At 41.9% G+C, this 23,792-nt stretch overlaps 1 protein-coding gene across 1 annotated transcript in view; it reads left to right on the top strand.

Moving 5' to 3' along the window:
* Positions 1-52: 52 nt before the first annotated feature.
* Positions 53-23,792, top strand: part of LOC119904185 (vang-like protein 1) — a 26,707-nt gene continuing 2,967 nt past the window's right edge. Inside the window, exons 1-7 of the mRNA XM_038720657.1 lie at positions 53-230; positions 4,696-4,945; positions 5,803-5,974; positions 17,081-17,509; positions 19,393-19,568; positions 21,157-21,290; positions 22,873-23,023. Of these exons, the coding sequence (XP_038576585.1) occupies positions 4,875-4,945; positions 5,803-5,974; positions 17,081-17,509; positions 19,393-19,568; positions 21,157-21,290; positions 22,873-23,023 (1,133 nt within the window). The 5' untranslated portion in view covers positions 53-230; positions 4,696-4,874. The remainder of the gene's footprint in view (positions 231-4,695; positions 4,946-5,802; positions 5,975-17,080; positions 17,510-19,392; positions 19,569-21,156; positions 21,291-22,872; positions 23,024-23,792) is intronic.

Genomic DNA, 23,792 nt, shown 5'->3' on the forward strand with positions numbered 1-23,792 from the left:
ACGACCTCTTGTGGGCTGTAGCTGAAAGTACTAATTTTAGTGCACTTGAAGTGTATTGCACCTCCATACTGCCTCCCTCTCCGGTGCTGCTAACCGCAATGGTCAGGCTCGTGTGAGGGACCTGCTCCCGTCACTAGGCTACAGTGCAGACGCGCCTCAGCACGGCGGCAGATTCACTGACACCGAGACGCGATAGGAGGAATGTGACACAAACATCTGGGGAAGAAAAGGTAGGTAAATTAATTGATAATCACGATGCTCTCTTCATTACACCGGGGATATCCTTGCAACAAGCCTGAGCCACAACCCCTCAAAGGAATTACTGATGAAGTTCAATGCTGCCGTCGTGGAAAAAAATGGTTTCCTTCTCATCAGACAGATTTAGTCCTCCTTACCCATATTTTATCGGGCTGACCTTTATGCATTTTGCTTCAGTTCCCTTTTATGTGTAAATAAATACGTATAGAACCAAAATAATGCATGCGTTATTTGCAGTGAAAGCAACCTGCTGTGGTTAATGGTATTCGGGATGCGACTGAAACGAGATCTATTGTAACCGAAACTAGTAGCTGTGTAACAGAGAAGTAGCCTTTCACCACATCCCTGGCTCTCTCTCAGACCCAGAAGCCTGTAAAATAAAGGGGGGTTCAGATCAAGCCGCCGCTGCAGGGTGTGTGTCGCCATCATCTGCAGCTGTCTGGAGAGCACACTTCGCACAGCTGGATGAGGTGTTACTATTCACGTGCCTTCTCTGACACCGCCGGTGCTGTCCTCCTCAGTATCTCAGAGTCATGATGCTGCAGTGAAACTGTGCAGCACCTTTTGTCATTCATTATTGAGCAGTGCTGACAGGTCCTGTGCAGAGAGGGTTAGGGACACTGTGAGGCATGGGAACCCCTTACATAGATGAGTCATCCCCTTGAAGCCATGAATGATCAAAAGAAAGTGGTGTTGGCAGTGCTTTTGTCATTGTTCTCTTTTAAACCATGTTTTCTGGCTTGCAAGGAAGTGTGTCACAAGAGTAATGAGAAGAGGAGCTACCTTTAGGCTACTGAGGAGCATTAGGAGCCTGAAACGCTCGGATAGCATGGTGCACTGCCTTGTGCATTGTAGAGTAGTGTACAGTAGTGTATTTACAGACATAAAAGCACTGCTCTTAGGAACGTACTGAGATATTTCTCCCACGCGCACCACCTCACTCCCTCTCCCTGTACTGTACTCTTATTTAGTTCCACATGAGCAGATCGGGAGGGGGGGGGGGCAAGTTTACATTCCAGAGAACTGTGTCAGGTCTTAACTTTCTCCTTTTACTGTGAAGTATGTGTGGATGTGGATGTGGATGTGTGTGTGGGTGGGTGGGTGTGGGTGTCTCAAAGAGCAGCAGGGTGGGAGAGGCTGAGACTATCCAGTCACTCAAAGGTCACAGGTTTGCTCCCTGTACTTGTCGAACAAATACCTTTGTGCCAAGAATCAAATGTCAGCAAACAATGAAGGGAAATTACACGTGAGGCAAGTTCCTAATTACATCATGCATCCTAATGGTGAGGTCCACCAAGTAAAAAAATAAGAAGCTGTTTCCATGGGAGTTTCACAGTCTCTGCATCTTTGGCTCTGTTTGTGTGGTTTTAGTCAGTCAACAGCGATGTTATAATACGATAATCAGCAGCTGTTCCTCTGGTTTATCTAAAGTCCATGGAGGGATTGGAGATTGTTATCACTATAAATAACACTGGCACACACTGTGTTGCCCTTTGTTTGATTTCAAAGAAGCCTTACCCAGCTTACTGTGTGTGTGTGTGTGTGTGTGTGTGTGTGTGTGTGTGTGTGTGTGTGTGTGTGTGTGTGTGTGTGTGTGTGCTTTTGCTTGTTTTTTTTGCCACAGCAATATAAAGCTGAAATTATTAGCCTGTAATTCTGTCAATAGATAGAAAATCAGCAACATTTTTAATAATCAGTTAATTGTTTACAGCATTTTTAGTAAAAACCCAGGTCATCAATCAAGTGTGACAATTTGGTGGTTTTCTCAATCTTCTGTGATAGTAAACTAGATACTATTGGTATTTAACTGGCAAAACAAGCAATTGGGCTCTGGAAAACAGAATCACCATAAATTACACTGTATAGAGCAAATGGTTAATCAATTCATCAAGAAAATAATCAGCAGATTTAACAGAAATGAAAGTAATCATTACTTGTGGTCCTAAAGTAATATCTGTTTTATATGTACTTGATGGGGTCGTGTAGTTTGCTATGAAATTGTGAAACAAACGATAAAGGAAATAAACTAACACAGCAGACTGCCAGCTGCTGCATCTGGCAGATTATGGCATTATGCCACCAGGGCAGGGCACAGATGAAGAGTAGAAGACACGAGGGCTAATGGGTGTGAGGGAGGGCACAGATGCCATGGTAACCAGGCCTCAGCATGTGCTCTAGATGAGCTATGAGGCTGATCTGCGCCGTTTAGGGTGCCAGCAGTGCATCAGACACTTGAACGGAACCTCAAATTCCACACCTCTCCTTCCCTGTCCAGATTGGAGACCAAAGTCTTTGTAGCCGAGGACATCAAACTAAAATCCCACATTCTCAGTTTTATTATTTATTGGTGAATTGCATCAGCAGGGGGCAAAATTTTGCGAACTACCTTACCTATCAGATGTTACAGCTCTCCCCACAGAGACCCACACACTGCAGTAGTACAGCCTGGTTAAATTCTCTCATTGGAATAAAACGAAAAGACAAATGATCCCACAACACCACATGTGCCTGTTCCTCTGAGCATGGCCATACGTAATTACAGTAGCTCCCGCTGTGCAACACTCTCCATCCACTAAACAAACACGTTAATGAGTGTTTGTTTTACATTAGTGTCACTTTCTGCCCCTGTGAATCTCTCCTCTGTGCAGCCAACCGGAACGGTCTTCGGCGAAGCAACTACGCTTCACTAGAGAATGCATTTTCCCGAGTCCCTCCGAGAGGACTACTGAGTTTTTTGGATGGACTGACTCAGAGTAAGCAGGCAGCCGCACGTCTCTAACGCACGTTGTTATGCCCGCATGCTTTATTCATAGTTATCCATTGGTTTGTAACTGATAGTTTTTCTTACCCCGTGGCTGCGATTTTCCACATGGCCTGGTTCACTATGCCTCTTCATGCTCGTCTCGTGGATGAGTGGCCTCTCAGAGGGATCATCTTGGCCCACATACCACTGCCACGCGTTCAGAGTTCAGCACTCAGGGGGTTAACAGCTTTTTTATTCAAAGCATAGCCTTATTCATTTAACCATACAGGTCCTGGGTGTGATGAGAAGCCATTGTTTGCTCTTTGCTTCCTCTCACTGTGCCACCCCCCACCCTCACTCTCTCACACACACACACACACACACACACACACACACACACAGACATACTTAAGTGTATCACACAAATTTACTCTCAGCAGGGGTGATTGATTATTGTTGCTAGATGGGGCCTTCTTTCTCCAGTGTTGCCAAGGCAACAGTGGACGCTTCAGATGTGGGTTAGAGATGAGACCTTCCTCTGTCAATTCTTATGCCTTTTTTAAAATTTGATGCTACAACATTAGCTTTGATGCCGTGAGTGGTATGTAACAGTCTGTTCAAGTACAATATTTATTGAAGTCCTGCATATATAAAGCACTGCCTTGTTTGACACATGTTCCCCTGCTCTCAGTAGCATTGAGAGCAGTAAGTGGCTGTATCAGTGGAGACTGATGTCCGATTCAGTCTCAGAGAAATGGTGCTTTCTGTCACAAATGTATGATAGTACGTTACTATACAGGTCTGCAAGATAATACAAAGTCTAGCTTTTGTCTGACACATGTAATCCCATAGACAGGCAGTGGTAATGTACATTAATTATATGCATTGTACCGCAAAGCCTAATGGAAAATCTGTGGTTCCTTTATGCACCATTCACATTTCCCATGGTGGGTAACGGAAGAAGAGAAAAAAACCATCATCATCATCTTAATGGAAATCAGCTACATTGCAGTCTGTTCTTCTAACCATCATTCCGCATAGCGTGATCTCCATGCCGCCGTGTGCATTCACATCCTAATATGCTGAATGGGCTGTTTTACTGTTTATATGCTCCATTGGCTGCAGAGATAACAAATAGCCTGTAAATGACGGGAAGGAAGAATAATCCCGGTTATAAAGTGAGACTGGGCTACGGGTTGCTGATTGGCAGGTGGTTGTCAGGACAACAGCTGGGAGACAGGCAGGGTGTAGATTGAGGCTTAAATGAATGGTCATGCATGGTGAAGCGCTGAGACATCCTCATGCATATATTAGCACCCAGGAAGTGAGTCTGGTAGATTTATCTAAAACTGAGAATTTATTTGTTTAAAATAAAAAAATAAAGTTGGTTTTCAAAATGATGAATGCCCAAAAAATGCAAGTTTTGCTAAATTCAGAACAGACGGAAGATTATCCATTATCCATTTTATAGCTGTAAGAGACAGGGGGGAATGCATTTTACAGAGGTAGACAGGAATAAACCTGCCTGGTCCATACATAAATGATATAATCTTATGTATCTACCTGCCCTTCCAGTCCTACAGTGCAGGTGTACAGAAATAAACTGCCCGGTAGCCTGGCTATATATTGAATGCATTACTTGTTAGATGTTGAAAGCAAGTTTTAATGCAAGCCTCTATCTCTCCATCTCTCAGGTCAATGTGGCTACTAAAGCAGCTCTCTGGAGTCGTTGTCAGTCGTCGTGGATTCCTGAGGCCCGTCTCTATAGCAACCCATTGCTCCTTCTGATTACTGCTGCCAACTTACCCTCTCTGCCACACCACGAATCTCTCCTCATACCCCTGGCCAATCACTGGCTCTGAACTGTGTTGGAATGGACACTGAATCGACCCACTCGGGCTACTCCTATCACTCCAGCCGCTCCGGGAGATCAAACCGACATGGGTATGCTTCCTGTCTGCCCGCCTTTCCATCTGACTGTCTCTCCCTTCTTGTGATTGCTAGATCACATGCCGCATCTCTCGCAGCACACTTTACAGTAGTATTTCATGCAATACCTTCAGTGCACATTGAGTTTGAGGCATTTGTTTCACCAATATGAGCAGGCCACATGTTGGTTATAGCCAGATAAATCAGTTGAGAGACTAAGAGAGAGACAGAGAGAGAACAAGCAAGAGATTGAGACAGACAGATCTTGTGGATTAGGGTCGTCACAGCTGACTGGCTCTAGCCTATTTCAGTGATTCACTCGGCTCATTCTGCAAACGAGAGAATCATTTCATTCCTGACCTGTCAATTCCTCACTCCTGTGTTCCCTTCCCCTTCCTTTCTACCAGCTTTTTTGCCATGTAAGGCTACAAATAACAATTATTTTCATTATTGAATATTCTGACTATTATTGTACCTATTTATTGATTAATCATTTTTCAATCACAAGTTCCCAGAGGCCATGGTGACATCTTAATGTGTCTTGATTTGTCAGACAAATAATCCAACACCCAAACATATTCAGTTTACTATCATTAAAGAAAAAAGAAAGCATCTGATTTATGCACATTTTTGAGAAGGTGGAACCAGGAGACTGCTTCAAAAAATATTTCAGTGATTAAAAGATTATGAAAATGGTTGATAAAAAATTTCTGCCAATCGACTTGCATAAAGTTTGACAGGATAGTGTTGTGTCAAATCAAACATGACCGTTGGACGCTTACTGGAAATGACAATCAATCCAACATTTTAACGCTTGATCTTACTTTTCTATTCCTCTTGTACCTTTCTTAATGTTCATTGTGCGTCTCCAGGGATCGAAGCCGTGAGCGGCACAAGGCCAGCAGCAGTAAAGACAGCAGTCGATCAGAGAGGTCTGTTGTCATCAACCCCCCTGACACACCCTCCCAGGACTCCCCTGTTCACAATGGAGAGCCGCTGCCAGGAGAACCCTCACCACCAGCCGATCATGGAGATGAGGCCCAGGTATTTTCTATGCAAGTGTACATTGGAGTAACACAAAAAATCGGACAAAAATTGGATACTTTGAAGGAATGCAGTTTGTTTTTATTAGAGAAGTGATTCATTCCTTTAGAATAAATTAGAAGGGTAATCCCTCTATGAACTCTGCAGCATGACCTTATAAACTCGTCCTAACACAGCTGGCTGCCCATTGGCACGACGTCTGTCACACAGTAACAATGGTGACAAGGGATCAAATAGGTCAGAGGATTAGCATCTCTCTTGTAGGCATTTGTAGGCCTGGATGGATTTGTACAGACGCTGTGTTACAGTGTGTGTGTGTGTGTGTGTGTGTGTGTGTGTGTGTGTGTGTGTGTGTGTGTGTGTGTAAGACTTGGTATAACTGTCATGTCTGACAGTCAAGCAAATTGGTTCCAGTCATTACATAAAGCTGATTTTTGTGAGCTCTGCAAGCAAGATAGGTTTTTAAGTAGGAAAATTCAATGCTGTGATGACACAGCTCAAAGACAGAGTGCATATTGAACTAAGTCAATGACGCAGGGATTATGTTTGTTATGTATGGGAAGATGTTTTAAATCGTTATTGAAATAGGTTTTTGTTATGTTAGGAAATACACTTATTCGCTTTCTTGCAGAGAATTAGTTGAGAAGATACTACGCTGTAATATCTGTCAGTTAAATATGAGACTACAGCAAAAAGCTGTTTAGCTTAGCTTAGCACAAAGAGTGTAAAAAAAAACAAGGTGTGCTTATGTGCCAGACTATTTCTTTGCTGAGAGCAGTGACTTCCTGGAGTCTTGTTGACACTGAGATTGCTAGGCATAACCCCCTCCAGCAACTTCTTCGTGTTACATTTTGTTTTTTGTGCATATTAAACAAACAAGATATAATGTGTTAAAGGTGGGGTTAGCTCTAACCCAATACACAGCTTTCTGCCAAATTCAGTGACGACCTCACGCTTCGCTATCTGTCTGTTCTGTCTGTGGGCTGAAACAAAATATGGTGTTTTTACACAGCCATGGCTATGTATACAAAGTGGCTCACACAACATGGTTTGTCCTGTAATGTTAAACATTCATCTTACTTTCTAGTTTGCCAAGACATGCTGTTGTTGTGTTGTTTGATAGAGTTGCAGGAGATTTGTGTGTGTCGCTGTCTGGAGCTGCTGTTCTGGCTCTGGGAAACCGGCTTGCCCTCTCTGCATTTTAGCTTTGCAGCAGCAACTGTAGCGACAGTTTGCTAACCCACAACTTAAGCCTAGTTTACACAATACGATTTTAAGCCCGATTTGCAAGTCGCCTGACTGTGATCAGGGGCAAATCAGCGAGCGATCAGCGTTCGCCAATAGTTATGTGTGAACTACCACACATCAAAGAGGCTCGCACACACATCCCACACGCACTGCTGACGCCCAACAGATATCTAGCATATTAAATATCTGGAGCTGTTGGCAGACTCGACATTCACGTCCAGCCAATGAGAGTTGGCAGTTGCCAGAGCAGGCAGCTACTTTTTCATTACAAAACATTTTTTATTCACCTCCAACTCACAGACAACCCCTGCTGCCTGCATGTGCTAATCCATTCTTTCACCCATATTCTTTATCTTACATTACTTGCTGTGTAGATGTTCGCTCTGTACCATGGTATTTGTCATGGTATTGGATTTCTCTGATCCCACCTTTAATTAGTGAGTTTTAGGGGTGCTGGAAGGCATTTTCTTTATCTTTGGAAGGAGCCAGACTAACTATTTCCAATCTTTATGCTAAGCTAACATTCTCCTGGCTCCAGCTTCCTTTTCTGCAGACAGATTTGAGAATGGTATCGAACTTCTCATCTAACTCTTAGCAAGAAAGCAAATAAGTGTATTTCCCAAGTTGTCAAACGATCCCTTTTATGATGAGGTAAATTACAATGGAAGCTAAAGTAAGATAAGTCAGAAGCAAAAAACACAACCAAAAGACAGAAAGACTTTGTTCAGACAGAACTCTGCCTTGGGCTGCCATCACAGGCTGTCTGACCTAGTTGAAATCTATAGTGAAAAGAGAGCATTTTGTCATTGTGACATACTCTTGGTTTAAAAAAAAAAAGACTAAAGCGTTTGTATACGTGAAGTGCATGAGTGCAAGCTGCCTGCAAACAATGTATTTCCCCACAGTGATTCTAATATAAAAGTGTAGAGTATTATTTAATATGATTTGTGAACATGTCTTCAGCCAGACTTTATGACAATCTGAGAGGTCTGACCTATTTTGCCGTCCCTGCTCAGCATCCCCATCTGGCTGGGCAGCCACATTCCACCATGTCATGTGATTGTCAGCTTGTAGCTTACGTCCATTGTCCGCAGTGTAAGGTAATCTGCCATTGTATTGTGTTAGCCCTCCAGGCAAATGTGTCCAAATGGCGCAGCAGCACCATCATTACCATCACCACCACCACCACCACCAAAGTCCCCAGCCAGTGCTTTTTTGGAGCAGCTCTGTTACGTGGCAGAGCTGCTGTAACAGTAACAGGCTGCAGTGCAAAGAGACATTCTCACAGACTGAGATTAGCTTTAGCATCCAGCCAAACGCCACTTTGAGGAAAGCTAATATGAATAATCCTCCATGTTTACACTCATGCCTATGACATAAGGATACGGTCTTGGACCACAGCTCCTGTGCGTGTGTGTGTGTGTAAGTAAGTGAGTCATAGAGAGAGCGCCAAGTTTGTTACTGACACTGTCCATGTCGCTTTGAGAGACTAAGACTGTGCTGTGACTTTGTGCCAAAAGGCAGCAGCTTCAGCTCCAGCAACATCAAAGCGTATGTGGAGAAGCACATACTCTTGTTTTGGCATTTAACACTTTGCTACTTTGCCCTTTTCACTGAATACATGCACACACACACCTACTCACAGCTGCTACGCTCACATCTTTTTATGTAATATAAAAGATAACCACCGTGATCAAAATGAATGGAGTTAAATGTAGGAGACCTGCCAGGCATTTTAAACGAATGCAATTTGTTTTTGTCCCATAGCCCCTATGATTCATTTGAACACAGACACAGTGGCACTAATCTGCTCACCAACACAAACACACCAATGTATAAATGTCATTTTAACCTCCACCCCAGGCCAATGGGGCTTTACCATTGTGTTTTGCAGTTGGCAGACTGTTTGGTTTGCATATGTGTGTGAGTGCTAATCAGTATGTTGTAGTGTTGTTGTGCTTTGTGACGGTGGAACAGGCCTAACCATAATCCATATTCACCCTCTGCCAGATGAAAAGGCTGCCAAGCAAGCAGTAGCAGACATGCCACTCTCTCTCTCTCTCTCTCTCTCTCTCTCTCTCTCTCTCTCTCGTAACCCTTCTCTGTTTCAGTCTCACAGTTACTTACTCGTTTTCCTCGCTTTACTGTATAAAGATCACCTGACTAGCGTAGAAATAATCTTTGGGATTAAACCACTGAGGCTTAATGGCTGGTTTTAATAGTGTGTGGAGCTCAGTACGTGGTACGCTGTTATCTATCAGTAAATGAGACATTAGCGAAAGCATTTCTATTGAAATGAGCAACACAATGTCAACTTACCTCCATCTAGCCTGTACCATAGACTGTATATAAAAAGGCCTGCACACGCTACAGCTCCATCTCCAGAAAGTGGACGGAGCTGTCGGAGCGAGGGGATTGTAGGCGTGGCGATGCGTTTGATGCAAACCCAAGATTGATCAGTCAAACCACCAATCTTATTTAGACCTTTTTTGACAAGCAAAACTTTTCAACTTGCAAAACGGTTGAACCTGCAAAACTTTGACTTGAAAGGAAAACTTTTTAACTTGCAATCAATAAGGACACATTAGCAATTAAAACTTTTTGTGACACCAAAAAAGGCCTGTTTATTTTTAATTACAAACTTAATTTTTGATTGCAGTGCGATAAATATTGCTTGCATTAAAAAGACACGAAAATACCTTCATACAGGTAGAGATTCCTTTACAGTTTTTTACAACTGCTTACACACGTTTTCAAAACTTTGTCTCCTTTTTTCAAAACTCTACACACAATTCTCAGAACTGCTCACACAAAATGCCTCATACGTCCTTCAAAATGAAAAAGTGCATTCAAAATGCCATAAACACATCCCAAAATGAAGCATTTGCATTTGATGGCAAACACTTTTCTCAAAATAATAAATGATTGGATATACCATTTACACACTGTTGTTCTAAATCTAAAGCTCTTTTGTCTTTCATAGGCTTGTGTGTACGTTTCCATACAGCGTTCTAGAGTGAAAGTAATCTGCTGAGAAGAGTTGAAAAGAACACTGTAAACACCAATACAATGTTACAGAATACAGAAATTTGGTAAAACATTACTGTTGTAGCAGTAGCACAGTGTTATATACAGCAGCACACAAGAAATTACAGTTTTTCCTCGATTGTTTACACACATTTTCTGAAAAAATGCTTCATATTCTCAGAACTCTACACACAAATCAAAGAACACACAATGGGCAAAACCCCTCAATTCTCCTGCAAAATGAAACTTTACATTCAAAACAATGTTATTTCTTCTCAAAATGGTATTTGTTTTCAAATGACACACACAAACCATTATATGAATAGACATTCATTAGAGAACAAACAGTTGAACACTGATGTGCTCAATGTAAAACACTATGATGAATGGAAAACAATTCTTCTCCATTCATCATAATGACTTACGCCTTTTTTTGTTCAGTGTTACACTTACTACAGACAGTACATACATAAGTGTGTTGTAAAATTTTTGAGAATATTGTTTTTATACTCAGAACACACAAATACACAGTAACAAATATATTTTATTTGTCCCACAAAAACAGTGTACACAGTGTACATCCAATTCCCAACCAACACAAAGTTGCACATACACTACATACAAAACAGAAGAATTTATTGTACACAGTTACAGTAAAAAATTAATTAATTAATTAAAAACAAACTATGCTGCATCCTCTCTTCTGTTGCGGTCTGGCCACAGCACCTCATCCACATCACAAGCAATGTTTTCCCTGGGCAAGCAGCGGGGGAAATATCGCCTAGCATGGCGATTCCAGCCCTGAAAAGCATCAGGTGCTATATCTCCACATGCATCCTCCATAGCTTGGAGAAGAGGTATACGCGTTTGTGGATTTCAGTCATACACTTTCCATCTCCAGGCAGAAAAAAAATTCCTCAATAGGATTGAGGAATGGAGAATATGGAGGGAGATAAACAACTAAAAAGCGTGGATATGCAGTGAACCAGTTACGAACCAGAGCAGCCCTGTGGAAACTTACGTTGTCCCAATTGACAACGTACCTGAGCTGCTCTGGGCCATCTACCTGATCTGGTGGAATGAGTGTGTTGTGTAGGGTGTCCAGGAATGTGATCAGATGGGCGGTGTTGTAGGGGCCAAGGGTAGCATGGTGATGGATGACGCCGTGGTGGGTAATCGCTGCACACATTGTGATGTTCCCTCCGCGCTGGCCAGGGACTTCAACAATGGCACGCTGGCCGATGACATTCCTTCCCCTCTTGCGTCTTTGTGAGGTTGAACCCAACCTCATCAATGAAGATGAACTGGTGCTCCACTGCAGCCACCTCTAGCTCAAGGACTCTCTGAAACACACATGACAATATCAGAAATAAACATGGAGTGGTCACTATTGTGAAGCACAATCATTATGATTACAATATTGAAATATGTATAATTTACTGTATACAGTGTTGAGTGTATGCATTAATTGTGGGACTCACATGCACATAGTTATATGTATATATATGCAGTTCTTTGACTCTTTCTGAATTGCATTCAAATGGCACCCTGTAGACCTGCTTCATCCTGAGGTGATTTCTGCGCAAGACACGGTCCAGTGTTGATAAGCTTATCCTATCAATATTTTGAAATATGTCATTGTTTTCTATTATTTTTCTTTGTATTTGCTGTAATGTTATGGCGTTGTTTTCTAGGACCATGTTTATGATTTCAGTTTCCTGACAGAAGACATTCCCGACCACCTTGTGTTGGTAATCTTTCAGTTCTGCCAAACAAATAGTAAATGTAAATGCTCCGTACTTGTATAGCGCCTTTCTAGTCTTTTCGACTACTCAAAGCGCTTTTACACTACATCTGCATTCACCAGTCATACACATTCATACACTGAGCCTAAGTGCGCAAACAGAAACTAGCATTCACACTCATTCATACACTGGCGGAACAGCCGCCAGGGGCAAATCGGGGTTCAGTATCTTGCCCAAGGACACTTCAACACGCAACCAGGGGGAGCCAGGGATTGAACCGCCGACCTTCCGATTAACGGCCAACCCGCTCTACCTCCTGAGCCAAAAATATTAAAATACTGTAAATACAAAGTAGGTATACATTTCCTAAATACTTGAAACATACTTTACAGTATTTTTACAGTCCTACAGAACAGTCCACAGGCAATACTGTACTACTGTACTCATTGAGTACTGTATTGATATGCAGTACTGCAATTTGCTAGTGAGAGTAGATGTCTTACCTATTCTCATTTCGGAAAGTCCAGATGATGGATGCTACAGTGTACCTGCTCAGATTTGGCTGTACTCTTTGCCCAGCCTCCCTCATTGTTAGACCACATGATCAACCAAAGTGGCTCGGATCTCATCAGAGATTACGGTCCTTGGTCTCACTCTCACTCCCACTCCCACTCCCACTCCCACTCCCACTCTCACTCTCACTCTCACTCTCACTCTCACTCTCACTCTCACTCTCACTCTCACTCCCACTCCCACTCCCACTCCCACTCCCACTCCCACTCCCACTCTCACTCTCACTCTCACTCTCACTCTCACTCTCACTCCCACTCCCACTCCCACTCCCACTCCCACTCCCACGGCTCTGTCTCCAATGTTGGCATCCATTGCTCCACTGAAAAGCTCACCTGTTGCCCTTTTATGCTAAAGCTCTGATTGCTAATTGGAAAACTGTGTGACGGGTGTTTGCCCTTGTGATGAGTCAGTGTGCATATTTGAATGGCAGTGTGTTCCTTGTGAAAACAAGATATTTTCTGCATGAAACTTGTGCCAAAAGCAGAGAATTGTGTGTAGTGTTTTGAAAAAGTTGTGTTTTAGAACTGCAATTTGAGTGTAAAGCAGGAATTGTGCTTGTAGTTTAGCAGAATTGGTTCAGGGGGTTGGTGAATGAGTTACATGTTGTGGTCATTGTGTCTCAAGTACCAGAATTTGTGTGTAAACAATTGAGAAAAACTGTAAAACCATAAACATATATAAATCAAAAGTATAATTTTTAATAATACTTATTTTACAATACTGTACTCCTAAAATGACCATTAGATTGTTTCATACCTGTTCTAATTTCTTTAGATTCAAATTATGGGTGCCACTGTAAAGCAACTCAAGGGCTCTCAGTCCAGCTTCTCTCATTGTCAGCCTCCTCTTCCTTCTCATCTTCCTCCTCTTCAAACTCTTCCTCCTTGAACTTTGTCGTCCCCTGCCTACTCCCCTTGCTCTCTGTCTATTGTTGGCATCCATTCTTCAAAACAGGTAATCTGACCTTTGACTTATTTATAGGCCTATACTGAAGCAGTGATTGGTTAGTGATCAGTTAAGCTGTTAGTGTTTGCACATGTGAGGTGTGGCTGTGTGACCTGGTGAAGAAATGTAGCATTTTGATTGGTTGTGTTTGGAAAAGAAAAGCAAGTCACTTCCTGTTCGATTTTTGTGTCTTAGGTAAATAATTGTGTGTAGTGTTTTGAAAGAAAGTGTTTTATGCAATTGAAAACTGAGTGGAATGCTGAGAAATAGATGATGGTTTTGGAGATTTGAGATGAGGTTTTGCTCTTTGAGTGAGAGGTTTCTAAAGGTTTCTAAAGATTTTGTGTGTAAGCTGTTGTAAAAAACTGAACTGGATTGAGGTAAAGGCTGTATGGTTGAAGATGACAAAATTCCAAAGAACACCCAGAAAAGTAAGAAAATGTTTAGTGTTATGATTCAATGACAGTAGAGAACCTGTCCCTTACTTATAGCTTGGTCAAAGGGTGACATTACGCTGGGCAGGGACTTGACCACATTTTGGTTTGATCACATCATTAGAAACAAATGTGCAGAATTATGAGTTGTTGTGTATAAAATCTGACAGCTATGTTGTAGTTGTGTTTAACTTTTGCCTCATTCATTTAAGGTTTTGCAGCACAAGTGCATCACAGTGCTAAATGTGTTTTAGTGAGTGAGAATGTATTTATAGTTTTGAAAAAAGATTGGATGATATTTGCAAAAAGTGTCTTAACTACCTGACCTTGTTTACGGTTTTGCCAAAAGAGTGATTGATTCGATAAATGGGTTTAGGCCATTGAGCATTTGGTCCAGAGAATGGAGTTTATTGTTTTAGCAATTGTGAAAAACTATAAGGTGCATATTTGTCTACACTTTCTGATTTTTGGATAGGCATTTTTCTCAGCAGCCATTTTGAAGTCATAGCAGGAAAAGCATAGTTGTTGCTAATAACATTAACAATGGCTCAGTTCTACTCAGTATTCCCAGTAAGCCATGACAGTGATCCAGCATGCACAAACCAGGCCCTTAAACTGAAGTAGCTAAATGGAATTCAGCCACCATTCAGTATTATTTACAACTGTGACTTGTCAAAATGACTTCCTTGAAAAAGCCTTGTTGCATGTAGTTTAGCCTACATGCAATAGGCCCCCCTTCCTCCTTCTTTTTCACCCAGCAAACAACAAAACTGTGCCTTGAAGCTGACATTCTCACAATCTGGTTTCTCTACTGAGTTTCTGCTTTTGTCCTTGTTTTATGCCATCCACATAGTCCACATCCACAAGTTTAATGTGGACAAAGGACCAAAATGGAAGGGAGGAAAGACTTATTTCAGAAATTTGCCCATTATGCATACCCTAAAAGACAGCATCTGTGCACTTGTAACAACTGAGCAAAATTAATCTACTGATGAATACTGTGTAATGCTGTCAAAAGCTCCAGAACAACTGCTGTTTCCACAATTACGGATGAACTATCAAGCTTAACAGGATATTGTTTTATTGTATTCCCATTTGTTTTGCTCTTTCGCTGAAGTGCCGAAAGTCATATTATTGTTCACAGACCCTATTCTGAAGGTTGGGACCCTGTTAAAAGACTTGGCTTAAGAAATTAAATGAGCAAAAGACAAGAGATGTGAGAGGAATGGGAATGAGCTCAGATCCTAAATGGAGATGATACTGCACTTACACAGCTGACCTCTGGCCTCACACATTAGTCTGGCAGACAGATTTAAATGCTGCTTTTGCATCCCCCCACCTCCTTTCTTTCTTTACTCATCTCCCTCTCTCACCTTCCCTCCCTCTCCTTTTCTCATGCTCATTCATCTTCAGGCTCCTGTTGGCAGTCGCTCCTCCAGCATGGCTGAGTTAATTAGCTGTGAGCAGTGATGGAGGGAAATATATTCATATTTATGTACCATATTTATGCTGCATTTTCCTGATTGGAAATATACAAAGACACTATGTTGATTTCATATTGCACATTCCACAAATAGTAGCAGGATTCTCTTAATCTGAGAAAGTTGTATTAACTTCTTAATAGCCTGGGATGGCACAGTTTACCGTGGGATACACACACTCTAGACAGGTGAGAATCCACCACAGACCGTGTACTGTCTGCGTCATTCATAGCCTATCTGGTTTCTCAGACATTACCAGGCCCATATGGCTTGAGTTTGGGGCTTACAGACTGTTTGATGTGCTTAGCTTTATGTGTGTGCACATGTGTGTGAAGCCATGAAGGCTTATTTGTTCAGCTTGTCATTTTTCTAGCCCTCATCTTTCTCCCTCTCTCTGCAGCTGCTGCTCCTGTGATTGGTTGAAGTTGGAGATATATACAATGCAGTTGCTCTCTGGGGGACAATGCATGGCTAATTACCTGAATTATTGACAGGCACACAAAAAAAAAACTCTTAAGAGTAGACTTGTCATGAATTTATACTCCCTGTGTCTCTTTGTTGGTAAGATTTATTCTCAAAATGACCCTGCTGGCATGGAAGGAAAAAAATGACTCTAATTTGCGATGATGGGCCTGGAAAGCTTCAGCTTTTGTTGTGATTCATTGCGTGCGTGCGTGCGGACGGGCGTGCGTGCGGGCGTGCGGGCGTGCGTGCAAGCCTGTCATCCCATATTACTTCAATGGGACTTTGAAAAAGCCTGTCATAATGAGGCAAAACTCCAACAAAATTTCTAAATAGGGTGAAGGTTGTGCTGGGTGCAAGTTGCATAAAATCTATGGTGATTGCTCGTGCAAAGAAGCGAGTATATTAGGATAATGGAGGCATTGTTGCCTTCATGTTTATATTTATCAGTTGATTTGTCAGTTCCTCATGAATTCTACTATGGTTTGTCTATTTTGCCAGACAAAAACAATCACAATTCTATTACCCCTAGTAGTATCTAGCAATGACGATAATTTTGGTTTTCTTTGCCTAGGTTATAAGATATCTATTTTCAAATATAACAAATTACAATAGAGGTGAAAAGAATTTTGTATGTGGTGTCCACAGCATTGAAAAATTACATTTAAAGCTGCCCTAACCAATATTTTCTTATTCCCAATGGATCAAACGTGTAATGTGAAAGAGGTCTCTCTTAGAGACAAAGTCACAGAGAATTATCATCCAAATCTGTACCCCTCAGCCAAACTGAACATTTTAGCATCTTTTAGCTCATTGTTTTGGTTTTCCATCAGCCTGGTTTCCAGACACAGCAGGGGGGGGGGAGTCTGATAAACCCACCTGCCCGACCTTCCCAGCACCAGACATCAGACTGACAAAGTAAGCGACTAGCTGGTAAACATGTGGTGCAGTTATATCAGCTAAAAGTGACAACTGGACAAATGTTGCGTCGAGTCTGCTGGATGTATAAATAGAAAACTGTTTTGTTCTCTTAACAAGGTGATAATATGTCATTATTGATTTTACAGCTTGTACGGCTGCCTCCTATTGTGACAATAGGCTGAACCAAACCTTTTAATTGCCAGCATAGATAAAGTACAGCCATTGCTTGTAACATACCCTTCCTTCACTGTTCTTTCTGTCCTCCTTCAGGATGATAACTGGGGCGAAACCACTACCGCAGTGACGGGCACCTCAGAGCTGAGTATTTCCCAGGAAGAAGTTGTTGGACTAGGGAAGGGAATACAGGACCGGACCCAAGACTTCCGCCGCTATCTTCCCTTGGCTGTGGGCTCATGTGTGGGGCTGCTGGTGCTGGCCACGCCCCTGGTCTTTCTGCTTCTTCCGGCTGTTATGTGGCCCGACAGACTGCAGGCTTGTGGCGCAGCCTGCGAGGGCCTCTTCCTCTCCATCGCCTTCAAGCTCCTCATCCTTCTGGTGGCCATTTGGGCCTTGTTTCTCCGTCCGGGCCGTGCCAGCCTGCCCAGAGTGTGTGTGTACCGTGCCTTCCTTACCACACTTACACTCCTGCTCACCATGTCTTATTGGCTCTTCTATGGGGTCCGGATCCTTGATGCCCAGGTGGGTTTTGAAAGTGGGCTTCAGTCAGGGCATTTTATTTATGAGAAAAGTATGCTCTGTTAATTTAAAAAAATATATATTTATTACTGTGATTTGTGGATGAAAACATATTTTATTTAAAATAAGAGAATTTAAAGGGTATTTAGAACAGTAATGAGACTGCTGCATCAGAGTCGTGTGGTTTTCTCAATAATTTTTTTAAAATGTGAATCACACATTTTCTGCCCATATTATGATCATTTCTGGCTTTTGTTAACTTTAGTAAAAATCCTTTTAATTTTGACTTTTATTCATTCACACAAACATAAACTCACCTGCCTCTTTATTAGGTACGCCTGTTCAATTGCTTGTTAACACAAATAGCTAATCAGCCAATCACATGGCAGCAACTCAATGCATTTCGGCATGTAGACGTGGTCAAGACAACTTGCTGAAGCTCAAACCGAGCCTCAGAATGAGGAAGAAAGTGGACTTTGAACATGGCGTGGTTGTTGGCGCCAGACGGGCTGGTCTGAGTATTTCCGAAACTGCTGATCTACTGGGATTTTCAGGCACAACCATCTCTAGGGTTTACAGAGAATGGTCCGAAAAAGAGAGCGACAGTTGTGTGGACGAAAATGCCTTGTTGATGTCGGAGATTAGAGGAGAATGGGCAGACTGGTTCGAGATGACAGAAAGGCGACAGTAACTCAAATAACCACAAGGTATGCAGAAAAACATATCTATACACACAACACGCTGAACCTTGAAGCAGGTCGGCTACAGCAGCAGAAGACCACACCGGGTGCCACTCCTGACAGCTAAAAACAGGAAACTGAGGCTACAATTCACACAGGCTCAACAAAACTGGACAACTGAAGGTTGGAAAAATGTTTCCATGTCTGAGTCTTAATTTTAGCTGCAACCTTTAGATGGCTGGGTCAGAATTTGGCATAAACAACATGAAAGCATGGATCCATCCTGCCTTGGATCAATGGTTCAGGCTGCTGCTGGTGGTGTCATGGTGTGGGGGATATTTTCTTGGTACACTTTTGGCCCCTTGGTACCAGGTGAACATTATTTAAACGTGACAGAGTATTGTTGCTGACCATGTCCATCCCTTTATGACCACAGTGTACCAGTGCATCTTCTGATGGCTAATGCCAGCAGCATAATGCACCATGTCACACAGCTCGAATAATCTCAAACTGGTTTCTTGAATATGACAATTTCACTGTACTCCAGTGGCCTCCACAGTCACCAGATCTCAATCTAATAGAGCGTCTTCAGGATGTGGTGGAATGGGAGATTCACATCATGGATGTGCAGCCAACAAATCTGCAGCAACTGCTTGATGCTATCATGTCAATATGGACCAAAGTCTCTGAGGAATGTTTCCAACACCTTGTTGAAAGTATGCCACAACAATTAAGGCAGTTCTGAAGGCAAAAGGGGGTTAAACCCGGTACTAGCAAGGTGTACCTAATAAAGTGGCCAGTGACATGTATAACAAAATTTTAATTAAATGTACAACTTGTGAGTAATGTTTGAGAATTTTTGATAACTCTCGGATTGTTTTTAAGGTGCCATTTTAAGTTGTTTCTAGAATGCAGTGTTTGATATTTTTCTTAATTGCAATTTTATTCCTGATTTTATATTAATATTTTTATATTAGTAATTGTATTTTGTTTCATTCATATTTCATGTTATCGGTATGTTGTTTGTGTATAACATATTGCCGCTGTCTATCCTGCCCATGACTCTCCTAGATAGGTGGGGTTTTTTTGTTTTTTTTCTCCGTGACACTTTCCAGGTCAAATATATAGGTTAAATAAAATTAAAGAATAGATTTTCACCCAAAAGCAGCAGATGTTCTCATGAAATCTGTGATGTGGTCTAAGCAGGATGACGACTACCATGGTATTGTCCAGTTTGCCGTGTCCCTTGTGGACTCTCAGCTGTTTGTCCACTACCTGGCCGTGGTGCTGCTGGAGCTTCGTCACTTCCAGCCCTGCTACAGCGTGTGTGTCATGCGCTCCACTGACGGAGAGACACGTCACTACAACATAGGACAGCTCAGGTACGAATGCTCGATCACTGTGATTACCTCCTCTACGTGTTTTATATGCAGTTCCTAATGAAAAAATATGACTGAAGAAGAAACTATAAATATAAGGCTTTTACAATTTCACATGTGAATATGAATATTCACATTTGAAAACACACACTGGCGCATGGTCATTACACTCAATCATGTTGAAGTATGTGTGTAATTGGAGGCCCATGTCCACAGGGAAGAGTGGCACAGGCAGTAATTGAGTCACTCATCAGCCTCCTCGTCTAGCTTGCTCAAGGCGAGCTAGTCTAGGAGTTTGGGGGAGGGATGAGAACGTGCTGGACACAGGCACTCATCCTATTGTTGTCTTACATTGTTTCTGTTCCTAGTGTATGACTATGACAGGAGAAAGAAACAACAGTGGTAATTAGATAAGGCTCGTGTGACATGGTTAAAATCGTAATGGGCTTCTTGGTGTGACTTTGAATTAATTTGCAGGATGGTAAACAGGAAGTTAAGACATGTACTGGAGATAGAAATACACTAACCCTACATATTGTATTCATAGCTTCCAGTAAGTTAAAGGGAAACAGCTTCTATTTTACGCATGAGATTCTGTTTACAGGTCTTTGGGAGTACTACTGCATATGTGAAAAAAGAGAAAGAAAGCGCTCTCTCTTGGTGTGGAGTTAGAAAGAATGAGCCTACTAGACCTCTGTAGCCTGCTTCTCATCTGTGCTTGAGGCTTGTGGCTCAGGTTACATTAGTCACTTTTAGCAAATAACGTTGTTGTTTTTTCATTCAACCTTTATTTAATCTCGAGGAATCATTGAGGGCATTCCCTCATTTACAATAACTTCAACAGTAAAGTAAAAACTAAATAAAATACAATAAATCTTTACACTCGAGCAGAGTTTTTTGTAATACTGGCTGTAAATTGACCCATAGGCATAAGTGAGTTAAGCTGGGTGTGCCACTTATGAGTCTAATAATGACTATAGGACAAGTTTAATAGGGAAGCGATATGTGAAGGTCGTTGCCATTAAGGGCTTTAGAAGTAAACATAAACCAATGCTTGTCATATCTTACTGTTAAGATGCCCACCCAACCCAGACAAGAAGACTTAAGTTTTCTGACAAGTGTGTCATTGTGAAATTTAAATGTAACTTTTTCATCCAGCCAGATACCAATATATTTAGACTGTCAATACTGCCACTCTCACTACTATGTCCATTCACAATTGTAATATGCAAACTTTTGTCCACAATGTGTCTGGCTGTAGAAAATGGCATATATTTACTGTTGCATTCAGGATTAATTTAAAATGGAAGAGTGCATCTTGCTATTTGTAGGATTTCGGTGGCTTAGTGTGCAGTATTAGCAAAGCAATACACAACTGAACACATGGAGGGGTCTGGAGTGCAATGCTAAATTGGTGCAGTACTCTAATTACCCATAGTCTTCAGCAGGCAAAATAAAAATGTATCAACATAACCGCTTCTCTTTGTCTAACAAACCACTGTCCAGTGTCTTATATAAGTCAGCCATAATGTAAATTGTATCACTCCTGTCCCTGACTTTTCTCTCTCCATCTCTCCTTTATCTCACACAGCATTCAGAGGGCTGCTCTGTCTATTTTGGAGTATTACTACAGAGATTTTCCACTCCATAACCCAGCACTTCTTTCTGCCTCAAAGCACCGGGCTGCCAAACACCTGGCCGGGTTAAAGGTCTACAACGTAGACGGTTAGTCGCCTCAGCTGTCCCAACAATTACCTCCTATATTATGTAACATTTCTGTGTTGTCCTCGTTGTTATTACTTTGCGTTTCCTTGTTCACCAGGTTTTCTGCTAACTCTGCTCTCTTGTAGTGACATTTCCTTTTCCATCTCCATCTCTCTCCTATAAGCAGCTTTTAAAAATAAACTGAGAACATACCTTTTGGACAGTAAGTGCAGATAAAAGTCTTCAATGTCACTCTGCACTGCACTTTTCACAGGAAGCTGCTAATTTCACGGTTCAGTTCACTCCGTCTATGGTGCACTCTGTAGCCGCTGTCCCTGACATAATGTATCTGCGGCAAAGCCCCCTACTACGCACACACACATATACACACATGTTCATGATATATAACCTTCCTGCTCCCACATACACATTCTGTACTGCCACATATTGCACTCTTTTTAAAAGGGTCTTTCACTCGCCACCCATCAGTCCCCCATTAGCTGCACACACTGTAGATTTTAGGGTCTATGGCAGAGATGCAGTATGGGATAAGATGTCCTCACAGCACCTCCCATCGACCCCACCCCCTTCCCTATCAAAGTGCAGCGGAAAGGCCTCTAAGGGGCTCTGGATTTTCAATTCTTAAATAATTCATCAGAGTCATGCTCATTCCTCCATACTCCCACATCTCTCCTTCTACCCGCTCAGCCTGTCTCCAGCTCAGCTCCCCCCACCCCACTTCTTTATTTCATTTTTTTTGCTCGCTTCAACCCCCACTCACCCACCAGCCCCCCACCCCCCATTCAAAGTCATTCACAGGCGCTCTTCTCATAGCATGAGTATGTAGGCCAGGATGTTAAAGACGCTGGTGTTTACACATATTTTCAGTGGAAAATATTTACAATGCTCCATGTGCACATGCTCTGACAGCATTCTTGCCACAGTATACACAAAGATGGCTTTCAATCTCTCTTTCATACCTGCACACACATGCATAAACACACATATGCAGATCAGATTGTTAATGATTCATATCTTTACCTGACCTGCAGCATTTACTCCCTATAACCTCCCCCAAACAGTACTGATTTTCATGAATATGGACTAGATCTGACTCCCCCACAAAAAAAACCCAGGAGCTCTAATATATTGCTGTACAAGCTCCATCTGCTTTATGGGTTTGTCACACAAACCAGTAAATTCACAGATAAGACAATAATTATTGCCTTTGAAGTGTAAAATGATGAATATTTAATCCACACCCCAATAAAAAGGTTTCCTCCTATTGCCTCTTTTCTCAGAGCTATAATTAACTTTATCTGTGACTGAGACACATGATCTGTCAGGATGCCCAATATAAATAAGTAACACATCTTTCTAAAAAGTATAAAATGGACATACTACTGAGCAAGGAGGTTGATTCCCAGTTGTTTTGCACCTCCTGTGATATGTAAGAGCTGAGCTCTCCTCTCTTCTGACCTTGTCTGTCCTTGATTCAGATTGAGACATAGCCCATTAATCAGAGTCTGGTGGGGTCAGGTGCTGCATCCTCCAGCTCAAACTGATATAAGCAATTTACCTCTGGCCTCTCCTTTTGGTGCAGCCCCAGAGAGTGCAGCAGGAGCGCAGACTGGTAATGGGAATCAGTCACGGGCCATGGTAACAGCTGCCGCCAAGCGCAAAGACGGTGTCCACAATGAGCTGTACTACGAAGAGGCCGACTACGAGAGAAGAGTCCGCAAACGTAGAGCCAGGTGAGTCACAGGAACAAATGCGGGGGTCCGATTATTGACCTAAAGACTCTCAGATGTAAGGGATGTGGGACAATCCACAGTCCTCGTATTGTGCAGAAATGTAATGAAAAGTATATCTGAAACTAATATAAGCTTCAGTAGTCTGAGCTGGTCTAGTCAAGTGGATCTTCCGATGTTACAGTCTTTTTAGTAGCATTGGATCTTTAAATGGCGCCTGACTGTTGTGAAGAAAGCTGTAATAAATGTGTCACTTGGCCTAATTATCGTCTCTCATACAAAGAAAATCAATTTAATAAACAAGGAAATGTTAACTGCCAATTTCAAGTTGATCTGATAAGTTGATCTGATAAGTCTATAAAAACGATTTTTCCCCTCGTGGTTCAGGGCAACATAACTGAGGGGGAAAAAAAACTTTACAACCACAATTTTAATTAAATAATTTTCATTCATGCCCAACTACATGGATGAACATTTTAATATCCAGCAAAAGACTCCCAAATTAGCATCTTTTCATTCCATGCTTGTACACTGTGGGACAAGTGAGCCTCCATTCATCAATCACGATTGCTTCTATAACAAAGTAAGCTTCAAATCTCCCAGTAATGCAGTGATTGAGAGAACAGAAAACACTTTTATGGAGTTTGGCTCTTTCAATAAGAGTCATGTCTGAATAAAGCTGTAAGGAATATCTACAGGACAGACACCTATGTCCAAATGACCTAAAGTCATTACTTTAACAGATGATAGATGAAGCCAGCAATATTATGTC

Source organism: Micropterus salmoides, unplaced genomic scaffold (genome assembly GCF_014851395.1).
Source record: "Micropterus salmoides isolate LMB-PRFRI ecotype aquatic unplaced genomic scaffold, ASM1485139v1 Ms_hic_scaffold_15, whole genome shotgun sequence".
Classification (NCBI taxonomy): domain Eukaryota; kingdom Metazoa; phylum Chordata; class Actinopteri; order Centrarchiformes; family Centrarchidae; genus Micropterus; species Micropterus salmoides.